This window comes from Capra hircus, chromosome 3 (assembly GCF_001704415.2).
Source record: "Capra hircus breed San Clemente chromosome 3, ASM170441v1, whole genome shotgun sequence".
Lineage (NCBI taxonomy): Eukaryota > Metazoa > Chordata > Mammalia > Artiodactyla > Bovidae > Capra > Capra hircus.
The window spans coordinates 40,199,374-40,213,247 of NC_030810.1; the positions used below are offsets into that span (position 1 = coordinate 40,199,374).

General features: G+C 42.4%; 1 protein-coding gene across 5 annotated transcripts in view; it reads left to right on the forward strand.

Annotated features, from left to right (window-relative positions):
* The window catches only part of RAVER2 (ribonucleoprotein, PTB binding 2), a 146,424-nt gene continuing 133,621 nt past the window's right edge, over positions 1,072–13,874 (forward strand). For 2 of the 5 annotated variants that reach the window (XM_018045157.1, XM_013962780.2), the window contains exon 1: positions 1,075–1,681. In XM_018045157.1, the coding sequence (XP_017900646.1) occupies positions 1,457–1,681 (225 nt within the window). In that variant the 5' untranslated portion in view covers positions 1,075–1,456. Of the gene's footprint in view, positions 1,682–13,874 lie in introns of all 5 variants that reach the window. The other 3 variants (XM_018045163.1, XM_013962781.2, XM_013962779.2) reach the window with 3 other exon arrangements.

The window sequence follows — 13,874 nt, forward strand, 5'->3', positions numbered from 1 at the left end:
TAGTGGTACTAAGAACATGGGTGTAGTGCAGAATCATTTTAATGATACAAGTATTTGTTGGCAGAGAATAAACGCAGGAATGTTAGCAATCATTATTTTGTGATGGAGATATGACAGGTGAGTCTTTTTATGTTATTAAGAGCGTTGGGCTTTAGAATTAAGCAACCTGGCTGTATCTTCACGTGTAAAGTGAGGGAAATAAAACTTACCTAATTGAATTATTGTGAAGAGGAAATGAAACATTTGTACTTAGACGTTTGTGGGGACACAAGTACTGAATACATAGAATGTTTTTAAAAAATCTTTTTTGTTTTCACTTTTTGGTGACATTTACTGAAAATATCTCATCCCAACGCAGTAACATTAATGTTATTAAACAGGCTTTGGTGTTGTTTGAGAGTCTATTTGTATGCCATGAACTTAAGAAGCATGTTTCTCTTTGCTCACAGTTATTTGGGCTGGTGCCAGTCAAAGGCTCCCCAATTGTTTGATGTTATAACATCGCTTTGACTTAGTTCTAAAATGTTACTCTCCCTCCAAGTTTCAATTAAAATAACGTTCCAAGTAGCGTTTTCTCCAGCCCTCTGTCATAGATCGTCTCCATTTGTCTTTGTTTCGGCACCCCTTTATGCACTGCATATGCAACCATCCAGGTTTTACATTTTAGGAAATGTACAAAAGAAACGGAGGGACGGGTCAAGGGCACAGGCTTTCTCATAGATACAGCCAGGAAAATACTTTGCCATCAGGTTTTCCCAAATATAAAAAATTGCCTCCGGAACATCTTTCTTTGTACTCCCTAGAAAACCTCACATTTTATTTTTCACTGCGAACTCTTAATTTCTTTGCCAAATGTGTACACGTTGAGCACGGCGGAAGGGTCACAGTCCGGGGTGGGGAGGGGCCGCCCCGGGGTTGCAGGGGCTGAAGGCGCGTCGGGAGCCCGGAGCTATCCCAGCGCGGGAGTTTCGAGGGGAGCTCGGGGACAGTTACGGTGTCACGTGGGAAGGCCGCGCGGGGACAGGCGTTTGGGTCTCGAGTGCCCCCGGGGAAGCCGGTGCCAAAGGGCCGCATACCTAGTGTCCAAACCTGGGAGTTCCCTAGGGCTTTGCGGGGAGGGGAGCGCCCGCCCGCGCCAGCACAGGTGTCCGCGGGGCGGCGCCGAGGCCCTCGCGGGAGGGCGGGAGGCGCGGGCGCTCCAGGGCTCCGGGGCCCGCGGCCCGAGGGGAGGTTCCGCGAGGTGGTTCTGGGCTCCTCCTCGGCGCTCAGGTTTCCTCTTCCCGCCCGCCGGCTGCTGGCTGCGGCGCCGCCTCCGTCCCCCTTCTCCCTCCCTCCCCGCGGCTGGGCCCGCTCTGCGGCCTCGGCCCGCCTCGCCCCCGCCCGGGCCTCCTCCCGCTCGCTCTCTCCCTTCCCCTCGAGCCTCCGAGGAGCCCGCAGCCGCGGGGCGCCCGGGAAGATGGCGGCGGCGGGAGACGGCGGCGGCGAAGGGGGCGCGGCGGCGCCGGGGCCGGGGCCGCGCGGGCCGAGCCCCTTCTCCGAGGCGCGCGACGACGCCCGGGGCCCCGTACCCGCGGCGCTGCACCCGGAGGAGGTCGCCTCGCGGCTGCAGCGGATGCGCCGGGAGCTTAGCAACCGCAGAAAAATCCTGGTGAAGAACCTGCCCCAGGACAGCAGCTGCCAGGTACGGGGACGGGCTGCGAGGCGACGCGTCCACGGGGGCTCCGGCGCAGCAGCTGCAGAGCAGAGCTGCCCCTTAGGTGTCCAGGCTAGTGCCCGGCGTCTGCGAGCGGTCTGGGGGAGGAGGGGTCGTGCAGAGTTACGAGCACTGTCCGTGGCTTTTGCAGAGCCCCCCGGTTTCTGAGCCCGCGGTCGCCCCGCGAGGGAGGCACGTTAAGAAACTGAGGTTCAGAGAGGCGAAGGGGCTTCTCCAAGGTCACGGGAACCCGGAGCGCTGTCTCTCAGTCCGGCCGGTTCCAGGATCGTGTGTCGCGGGAAGGGTTTGGGGGAGTAGATGAAGGAGAGTAGCGGTGGGCTGCGGAGCACAGTTTGGGTTGGGAGGGGGCGGAAACCAAGGCTTTGGGAGCACGTTGAGACGGGCGAAGGGTCCCGCAGGGTCCTCGGGACCTGGGTGTGCCATGGGGGGCGGGGTCACGGGAGAGCTAGGAATGAGTTTTGCTGCTGTTTGGAGCACTTGCCCGAGTTTGTATGAAACAATTCTGTCCCCTCAGTTGCTAAGACCCTGGTAATAGAGGTTATCGCAGCGCTCTGGGGAGACTTGCTGCCGTCTTACTGACTCCGAGAAGGCTTCAAGATAGGTTTCTCTGCGTCTTTGAACCAAATTAACTGTTGCTTTAAGCTCTACATCTAATTGACTTTACCACCGCCCCGCCCCGGCCCCCGCCTCCTGGATTGCCAAATTAACAGGCTCGTTTGCTCCTTGTAAGAAAACTAGAAAACACAAAGAAGCGCAACGGAGGGTGGGAGTGGGATAGAAATCACCTGTATGTTTGATACGTAAAGATAACCACTGTTAACGTGAAATACTATCTATCTTTTCATGTGTGCATTTTTTTTAAACCAAAAAAACCCCGAATTTCTTTAGACCGTTCAGGGTTTCTTAATTGTCTAGATGTTCACGTATATTTAACGTTTAGCTAGAATTTCTATATTTTGTGGAGATGGGGAGGGTGGGCTGTCCTAGTGGTTGCAGATTTCAGGCAATTAGTGTAGCTCCCTCCTATATTGGGATGCATGGTACTCCGGGGGCGGCGGGGGTGGGGGGGAGGCTGCTGATTGATAATTGCAGCGGTTCTTCCATGAGATCCGTTAAATAATGAGACCAGTGCCTCGCTGCTTTGTAATTAGATCTTACATAGCCATTCACAATAAATGTGAGCATGTAACCTTGTAACCTATATGCATGAAGGGACATTTTATTTCAAAAAAGCAATGTAAAAAAGTCTCTGTCAGTATTGGTACATCTCATCCCTCTTTCAACTCTTTCCATTATTGTCCACTTCCCCTCAGGCGGGTAATGTTTTGTAATGCTGTAAGGACAACTGCAATGGACTGATTTCATTGAAGCAACTTTCCCGTGCCCACGCAAAGAGAGGATAGCAAGTGAGCTCAGAAAGAGGGAGGCTTGGAAAAGGCAGATGGCATTAAAAAAAAAAAAACAAAATTGAAGGAATAGTTTTATGTATAGGTAATCTAGAAGAGAGGGGAGTGTCTTGATTTCCTTTGTAGAATGTCAGCTACTTTTGCTATCACATTTCTTTGCATTAATTCTAAAAATATTTAGACCATAAATTTTAGGAATTTCTATTTTTCCTTTGCTGTTGGTATCTTTCTCATCTCCCATCTTAAGAGACTTGGAAAAAATATATCAGAGTCCAATAAATGGAATAGTTAATTACTTGTTAGTGATGGAGAGAGGTTTTATGAAAATTACACTGATTTATATTTTTGAGATAGTCTCCCTCAGTTATGAATTTATGTGTAATCTCAATTTTAGGATTTTCTGTAAGATAGATGGAATTTGAGCAAACTCTGGGAGAAAGTGAGGGACAGGGAATCCTGGCGTGCTGCAATTCATGGAGTCGCAAAGAATTGGACTTGACTTGTGACCCAACAACAATGATAAGGTAGTAAGCATAAATTATCAAATGAAACTGGTATAAGATCTGTATATGTAGATGGATCTTTTACTGGCAAGTAAAGTATCTTAAATTTTTATGTCAAGTTAATTTTTATGCCAAGTTTTTTGAGAACTGAAGAGTTTCATCTGTAAGCAACAAAACAAACCGTTATTAGCACCTGGAATACTGGTTCCCAGACTTGTCCTAGTCTTTATTTTTTGTATGATCATTTCTATAATGAAATATTTTAAGTATTTCTGATAATCCAGTTTTAAAATTTAAACAGATCAGTGTTAGGTTACAGATAACATTTGTTTGAGTAGTGTTTTTTTATTGTCTTCAGTACTTGTGCTGTTCCTAGGTTTTCTGATAACAATCATAACTATCAATGGTCTGTGTTACATAAATAAGTAGAGTAGGCCAAATATGCTAATTTTTAAAAGCAATCAAAAGATACTTTTCTTCAAAATATTTAAAGTTAAGAATTGCTATTTTTACTAGTGCAGTAAAATTAACATTTACTTGATCTACTTCTCAAGTTGGAATATTTCCATGAATGTGTTCTGCAAATATTTTATGTTTTATTTCCTATTGCTAAGTCACTTCAGTCGTGTCCTACTCTGCGCGACCCCATAGACGGCAGCCCACCAGGCTCCCCCACCCCTGGGATTCTCCAGGCAAGAACACTGGAGTGGGTTGCCATTTCCTTCTCCAATGCATGAAAGAGAAAAGTGAAAGTGAAGTCACTCAGTCGTTTCCAACTCTTTAGCGACCCCATGGTCTGCAGCCCACCAGGCTCCTCTGTCCATGGGATTTTCCAGGCAAGAGTACTGGAGTGGGGTGCCATTCTAATTCTGATTTTACCTAGTGGCTGCATTTTACTGTCAACTTACTAGTGAAGGATTAAGTTTAATTTTATTTTGTATTGTTTAGCCAATATCACCTAGATAAACTCCTATTTATTCCTTATAAAATGACTAATATGGTTAAAAATAGTTAAAAGACTACTTTTTGTCCAGTTTCTAAGTAATGAGATATTTTAAATACCCAAATTATTGTTCTGTTCTAGGAGAAACTATGTTGATTCATTCATTTATTTGGTAATATCACATTAAGGATCAAAGTCATTCCTAACTTGAGTTCTCAAACTGTATAGTCATGTTTCTAGAAATGCTGTGTTGGTGATTGATCAGTAGGAGCCCAATGATTTCTTCTTAACATTTTGAAAATGTGGACATTTTCTTAATTAAACATAGTTTTCTTAAATCTTACTCATATTTTGTTTAATTTTGGGTATAAGAGATTTACAATACCATCCCACAGCTATACTGTTCCTATGATTAGAAGACATACGATGTTATTTTTAAGTTCAAGCTTTTGAAGGTACAAATATCAAATACCTTACAGTAGTAGAAATACTTGCTCTAAAAAAAGGAGCACATTGAGAACTAATAAGTTCTCAAAAGAATAGTTACCGCCATCAGTCAGGTGCTGCCTGGTGACCATTGTATGCTTTCTGGAGTCCTCGCAGCCCTCTGTGTTCTCATAGCTTCAACTCTGGTTCATATCCTTTTCATTTCTTGCACAAGTTTGCAACTTTTCTGTTTATTGCCTACTCTCATTACTGTGCTATCTTCTATGTTTTAGCCCATCCTGTTCCATTTCCCTGAGAGAGCGTCCCAAAGCACAGATCTGACCATGTCACTCTCCTATTAAAACAACAACAAATCTTTGGCTTCCCCTTCCCATTCCCAACACTGATTCTCAAACTTTCCTTCAATTCTCCATTATTGGTCTCTTTTCCTCAATTTGTAAGGAACAGTGAACCTGAATTAGCCTACTGCAAGAGCGAAATTCCTTTGAAGCTTCATGTTCTGTCTGAAAAATTCACATTGATTTTATGTTCTAGTAAAGTTGGATTTAATATAAAAACAATGACTTAAACTCAGTTAACTTCCCTCCAGATCTTTTTTTCATAAGCTTGGCACTTAAGGAAGAGCCACTGTCTTTATCCTGTGATTTTCCATACTCTGGTATTACCATGGAGTACTCAGACATCACTTGAGAAGCATGACATACTAGGATAGAAATGTAAGGCTCTAGCTTTATGTGACTTGGCCCCTGCCTACGTTTCTAGTCTCATTTTTTTATTGGTCCTGCCCTGGATTCAACTCTTAATTTTTTAGAGCTACCTCAATCCCTGAGTACTCCATGCCACTGTGATATCATATTTATAGTTATGTCTTTGAATGTATGTGTTTTGGAATGTAATTGTAGTGATTGATTTATTATGACTAATATTTACAATATTTATTTATAATGAATAATAACGATGCTGTGAACACTGGTTCTTATTCACTGTAGCCATTGTGTGTATGTGTATGTCTATATGTATGAATAGTCTTTTGCAACTCTGACTTTAGAATTTTGATTAGTTAAGGTAGTGCCCTAAAACATGGACTTTTAAATTGTATTTCTATAAAATGTGTATATTTTATGATTAACCTGTTTCTGGTTCAGTAGCATTGTTACTAGGGTTTCAAAATGGAGAAACAGTGATATTTATTTCCTGTATTGTTTGAGTTCACTCAGGTTTCTTTCTTACCTATTGTCTGTGTGTATTTTGTCTTTGTTGTATTTATTTTAAAATCTGAAAGACATTGAATAATTAGAAAATGTGAAGTACTTGGATAATAGCCAGGATTGGTAAATAGAAAAAACACTCTGTTGTCTCACTTTGGATATTAGTAACTTTCATTTCATGGCCAATAGAAGGGGGAAAAATGGAAACAGTGAGAGACTTTATTTTCTTGGGCTCCAGAATCACTGCAGGTGGTGACTGCAGCGATGAAATTAAAAGACATTTGTTTCTTGAAAGAAAAGCTATGACCAACCTAGACAGCATATTAAAAAGCAGAGACATTACTTTGTCAACAAAAGTCCGTCTAGTCAAAGCTATAGTGTTTCCAGTAGTCATGTATAGATACGAGGGTTGGACCATAAAGAAAGCTGAGTGCCAAAGAATTGATGCTTTTGAACTGTGGAGTTGGAGAAGACTCCTGAGAGTCCCTTGGACTGCAAGGAGATCCAACCAGTCCATCCTAAAGGAAATCAGTTCTGAATATTCATTGGAAGAACTGATGCTGAAGCTGAAACTCCAATACTTTGGCCACCTGATGTGAAGAACTGACTCATCTGAAAAGACCCTGATGCTGGGAAAGATTGAGGGCAGGAGGAGCAGGGAGGGGATGACAGAGGATGAGATGGTTGGATGGCATCACCGACTCGATTGACATGAGTTTGAGCAAGCTCCGGGAGTTGGTGATGGACAGGAAAGCCTGGTGTGCTGGTGTCCATGGGGTAACAAAGAGTCAGAAACAGCTGAGCAACTGAACTGAACTTTGATTTCAAAGTGCTCTATTATGGTAGTCAACTGAGAAGCTTGATGGTTAATTCATGGAGGCCCATTTGAAAACATAGCACTTTTTTAGAATAACAAACCACCAAATGTAGGAAACTCTGGGTGATTTTCTCCTTAAATGCTATTTATTCCCACCTTGTTTTTTATGTTAGTCAGAAACCAACAGAGTTTTCTCACATACTTTGTGTTCTTTAACTGTGGGATTTAAAAATATACCTTATTTGTTTTCTCTAACAATATATTCAGTAATTATTGCCTTGTTTTAATCTGGGGCTGTTAATTCATCACTTTTTCCCGACAATACCAGGATGTTTTTACATTATAAAATCAATTCTTTTTCTTACTGAGGATGTCATTTTACTTACTTCAAAAGTTACTTTTCTTAGTATAGTGGTTTCTACTACTTAGAAGTTACCTATCGCATTTTCTTTTTTTAGTGTAATCACAATTGACTTAGGGGTTCTACATATTTCCTGGGTCCCAGTGTAACAGGGACACTGAAAGCTGCTGAAAGAATATATTTCTACATTTCTGGGACACCACTGGCTCAGTGAATTTCTTGGCAGAAATTCTTAAAAAGTGTTTCAGCAATGCTTATTCTTGCTCTAAAAACACATTTGAGAAGAGTGCTTTGTGGTTAGCATCACAATGCTGAGTGTTAATGAGCAATCTAGAGAAGTTTCAGGTGATTTATAGACCATTCCCTAATTAATGAATGAGTTATGCTTATAAGTTAATTTTGGACTTGCAACGTGTTTTCCCATAGAAGGGATGTAGTAGGTGGTATTTAGCTTTGCTGGTTAGCATTTTAACATTTACTTAAGCATGATGCTTCTAAAGTGTAAGATTACTCTAAATAGTACAATAATATCTGGTTAGCTTTGTGCTGGAGCAGAGACTTCCAGTTTCCAGTCATCGATGGGCGCAACTGTGTCTTATGTGAGACGCTCAAGAAGGGGCTGCATTTAAGGGAACTGTTCTTTAAATAAATAAGATTCAGAAGATCAGGGCAGCCTTAAATGAGATCAACTCCAATCAAAGGCTGTTGCTGCTTACAGGGTTACTAACCCCCTGAGTTTTGTCTCTTGATTCTTCTATTTGCACTCACTGTCCCTGTGTTACAGCCAGTAACCCTTAAGGGTCTCCAGGGCTCATGTTTCATCTGTGGGCAATAAGCTTTGTGCTTAGCCCAGCTAGAACAGGCTAATGAAAGAATATTAAAATATAAATACAGAAAACCAAATCATTTATAAATTTAAAGATCTATAATTGCTTATTAGAAATCCTGGGTGTGTTTTTACTTTGTTTGCCTAAGAAGCAGTTGTCTTACTCACAGGGGATAGTGTTCAGTGAGGTTACTTATGAGAAGTGGGAAGATCAGACCACTTAGAACACATGTGTGTATTATCAATTTTGGCTCATGATTATCTGCAGAAGACCGTCCTTGGTTGCTATACCGAATATCTTCCACTTGTGTATCCAGACCTTTCTCCACCCTTATCACCTGCTTTGTGTCCTTGGAGGCTGACTTTGCTGTGGGTTGCACTAACAGGGCTCTCTCATTCTCTGGTTTCCGATTGCGTTTGGCCAAACCTCTAGTGGGAGATCAAAGGGTGGAGGAGAGAAAGAGTGAGGCAGTTCCCTATCTTTATTCAGCCAGTTCCCTATCTTCCAGGTTACCTGGGGCTTGGTTGTTTCCTCTTTCAGAGGTCACAGTTTCTTTCCAGTGGGCCTCTACATGCAACTAGAGGTGGCTCAGCTGGTAAAGAATCCGCCTGCAATGCAGGAGACCTGGGTTCAATCCCTGGGTTGGGAAGATCCCCTGGAGAAGCGAATGGCAACCCACTCCAGTATTCTGGCCTGGAGAATTCCACGGACTGTATAGTCCATGGGGTCACAAGGAGTCAGACACGACTGAGCGACTTTCATTTTTATTCAACTAGGCTACCTGGGTGGTTGTAATCACTCCCCTTGCCTAATTAGGCCTGGGGGTTGTAGCGGACTGACTGTTGCTAACCATGGGCTTTCTGTGAACTCTTAAAGATAGTCTCTCAAAAATTCTCTCCAGCTACTTAGGTTTTGAGTGTGCCATCTGTTTCTTGCTCAGACCCTGATGCTGTTGCCTACCTTCTCAGTCTCCTTTTTTCTTCTTGTTTTTTCCTAATAGCGCCCAGATCTTTCTCTGAGGACCTACCCCTCCCTTATTTAGTGATGTGATTTGACTGGGTTTGCTCTCTGTCCCCATCTGTGCAAGTGACATAATCAATGAACAGAATTCTTTGCTTTGCCATTGTAATTGTTTAAAGGATGGGCAATAACCTGGACCTACGCCAGTCAGCACAGGGGAGTCCCTTGGCCATGGTGATTATTTCAGCCTGGTATAATAAAGAAGCTTAGGACTTTGGTTGTTAAGGTAAGTAATTCTTTCTTACCTTACCTCTGGAATATGAATGCAGAGACTCATTGCTCTGATTCAGCTGACATTATGAGGACAAAGGAGAATTGACCTGAAAAGAAAGAAAGAAGGAAAAAGAGTAGAGAAGCTGAGCTAGAACCCTGGTCAAACTGTGTCTAAAACTTGACCTACCTTTGAACTTCTTAGTTATGTAAGAGTCTAACTTCCCTTCTCCTGCCCTCAATCTTTCCCAGCATATCAGGGTCTTTTTCAATGAGTCAGCTATTCACATCAGGTGACCAAAGTATTGGGGCTTCAGTATTAGTCCTTCCAAAGAATATTCAGAGTTAATTTCCTTTAGGATTGACTGGTTTCATCTCCTTGCTGTCTAAGGACTCTTAAAAGTCTTCTCCAGCACCACAGTTGGAAAGCATCATTTCTTTGGTGTTCAGCCTTCTTTATGGTCCAACTCTCACATCCATATAGGACTACTGGAAAAAGCATGGCTTTGACTATACGGACCTTTGTTGACAATTTGTTGGCAAAGTGATGTCTCTGCTTTTTAATATGCTATCTAGGTTTGTCATAACGTTTCTTTTTCCAAGTGGATCTTATGTTATTACAACCAATAGTATCCTAAATAATACAGAATTTTAATTTAAAAAACATGAAACCTTAGTGGAAAGGATGGCAGAAGACATTTTATCTAACCCTTTTGTTGAATAGTATGTTAGTTGCTCGGTCTTGTCTGGCTCTTCACAATGTCATAAACTGTAGCCCACCAGACTCTTCTGTCCATGGAATTCTCCAGGCAAGAATACTGGAGTGGGTTGCCATGCCCTTCTCCAGGGGATCTTCCCGACCCAGGGACTGAACTCGGGTCTCCTGCATTGCATGAATACGATTTGCAGGGTCCTAAACACATGGATTCCAGCACATTTTTAACACGTTTAGTCTCAAATCACTTCTTTGTAAGATATCCTGCTCCATTTTCAGACAGCTTTTGTAGTTATAAATGTCTTTTTTATATTAAATATATAAAATCTATTTCCCTGAAATTTTGATTTCTTGATCCAACTTTTCTCCTCTAGTAGCATGGAGAAATTATGGTATTCTCTTTTTTAACTTATAACCTTGCTTCCCTCAAACCACTCGATTTAGAACATGAATCTGAGTTGCCTCACCGTCGTTTTTTTTTTTCTCTAAACACATACACGACTATCATTTTGTTGTTGGATCTCTTAAAATGTGGCACTCAGAGTTGAGTATGGTAGTCTAGCTGAGATCTCCTTGATAATAACCTTTGTTTATTGGAGGCCTGTTGTGGCGCAGTGGTAAAGAATTCGACTGCCAGCGCTGGAGATGTGGATTCAATCCCTGGATTGGTATCCCCTGCAGAAGTAATGGCAACCCACTCCAGTATTCTTGCCTGGAGAATCCCATGGACAGAGGAGACTGGAGGGCTACAGTCCATGGGGTGGCACAAGAATTGGACAGGATTTAGCGACTAAACAGCTGTGGCTAGGCACTGTGCTGCTTTTGCATTGTGTTTAATCCTTTTTTCAAGGCTGTAAGATCAGAATTTTTTAATGCTCATTTTATTGATAGGGAAACAGAGATGCAAAATTAATGTCAAGCAGTCTGTGCAGTCATTCAGCTTATTGGTAGAGTGGAGAAAAGCTAATGTCTTTTTGATTCCAAAATTATATTCTTAACCCACACTGTGTTATGATTGTAATTCCCATACATACAGTAAATCCTAAGTGTTTCAAAGGACAGGGGTTATGTAATATTTACCTCGGTGTCACCAGTGTTTAACCTAGAAGCTGACGTTGTTCCAAGGGAAGTTTAAAACAGAAGGAGACTACCCACCTCTTTGTTCTAAAATGCTATGCTTCTGTTAATGTGTCTGGCACATGGCAGGCTTTCAGGATTAGTTTGTAAGATGAACACATTTTGCATTGTAAGATTGTGTTAGCTTTTTTGGCAGTGAACTCCATTCACATATAATTATTCTATCAGTCAACTGTTTATGGCTTCTGAATAGGTTGAAAGCTGTAAACCCTCTCTCAGGAAAAGTTCTAACGTTCATGGGCAGGTCGCTCACTCGTGTTGGACTCTTTGTGACCCCGTGGACTTATACAGTCCATGGAATTCTCCAGGTCAGAATACTGGAGTGGGTAGCCTTTCCCTTCTCCAGGGGATTTTCCCGACTCAGGGATTGAACCGGGGTGTCCTGCATTGCAGGCGGATTCTTTACCATCTGAGCCACAAGGGAAGCCCAAGAATACTGGAGTGGGTAGCCTATCCCTTCTCCAGCAGGTCTTCCCAACGCAGGGACTGAACCGGGCTCTCCTGCATCTTTATCAGCTGAGCTCTTGGGGAATCCCCTCTAATGTTCACAGGCACATAGAAATCTGCATGTAATTTAAAGGTGCTGTGGATCTCTTGCAATTTGCCTCTGATCTCATTCTGGGAGATTTTATACCTAGATTGAGGAACACCTTCCCACACTGTTATAATTTTGATCATGTTTTTGGGACTTCACCTGAGTATGGACCACTAGAACAGGTCCAAAGCTGCTGCTTGAGAAAAGTTTTCAGCGGAAACTTCTGTGGGCCACATTTATGCATAGGTGGCACAGTCCTCTTTCTGGGCAAGAAATAAATCAGGCTTCTTAATTTTCTTTCTAAGAAAGTCACCTATCACTTAATGTTTGATGTCAGTGATCATTGTTCTCTGGTTATGCAGTGTTACTAACATTTTACATAGTATGCCTGGCACAGAGTAGATGTTCAGAATTTTTTTTCTTTGAGTCTGAGATACTCTAATGTATTATTTCCCACTTAACATGTGTGGATGCAAAGGTTTCTCTTTTAAAAACATATCAAGACTACTCACAGTAACTGTTGCTATGATAAATTTTTTCTGTGTTAGATTTCTGAGTCCTAACTTATTGTGTGTCCCTAAATTTGTTTTCTAGGCATTTGATGCTTAATTTTGAGCTTATTTACCATCATTATCTTTAGATTTGCTTCATCCTTATGCTTGTACATATGCTTTGTGAGTCTGAAGCTTTCTGTTAAACCTTTGTTACCAAAATAGCATTAGAATTGCAGAAGAGAGTTCCAGAAGAACATCTATTTCTGCTTTATTGACTATGCCAAAGCCTTTGACTGTGTGGATCACAATAAACTGTGGAAAATACTGAAAGAGATGGGAATACCAGACCACCTGACCTGCCTCTTGAGAAACCTATATGCAGGTCAGGAAGCAACAGTTAGAACAGGACATGGAACAATAATAGACTGGTTCCAAATAGGAAAAGGAGTACGTCAAGGCAGGGTGTATATTGTCATCCTGCTTATTTGACTTTTATGCAGAGTACATCATGAGAAATGCTGGGCTGGAGGAAGCACAAGCTGGAATCAAGATTGCCGGGAGAAATATCAATAACCTCAGATATGCAGATGACACCACCCTTATGGCAGAAAGTGAAGAGGAGCTAAAAAGCCTCTTGATGAAAGTGAAAGAGGAGGGTGAAAAAGTTGGCTTAAAGCTCAGCGTTCAGAAAACGAAGATCATGGCATCTGGTTCCATTACTTCATGGCAAATAGATGGGAAAACAGTGGAAACAGTGTCAGACTTTATTTTTTTGGACTCCAAAATCACTGTGGATGGTGATTGCAGCCATGAAATTAAAAGACACTTGCTCCTTGGATGAAAAGTTATGACCAACCTAGATAGCATATTCAAAAGCGGAGACATTACTTTGCCAAAAAGGTCTGTCTAGTCAAGGCTATGGTTTTCCAGTAGTTATGTATGGATGTGAGAGTTGGACTGTGAAGAAAGCTGAGTGCCGAAGAATTGATGCTTTTGAACTGTGGTGTTGGAGAAGACTCTTGAGAGTCCCTTGGACTGCAAGGAGATCCAACCAGTCCATTCTGAAGAACACCCCTGGGATTTCTTTGGAAGGAATGATGCTAAAGCTGAAAGTCCAGTACTTTGGCCACCTCATGGGAAGAGTTGACTCATTGGAAAAGACTCTGATGCTGGGAGGGATTGGGGGCAGGAGGAGAAGGGGATGACAGAGGATGAGATGGCTGGATGGCATTGCTGACTCAATGGATGTGAGTTTGGGTGAACTCCATGAGTTGGTGATGGACAGGGAGGCCTGGCGTGTTGCAGTTCATGGGGTCGCAAAGAATCAGACACGACTGAGCGACTGAACTGAACTGAGCCTGTATTTGCACAAATATTCTTTGCCTCTTTCCTGCCATCGCCTTTCACCCAACCCTACCTCACTTCCTTTACCCTAGCCAATCAGTTTTTATATTTTTCCTTAAGCTACTATAGTGATTATCTGCTTGTAGTTCCCAGCTTGCCTTTATTTCCTGAACTTTGAATCTTCTATTACCCT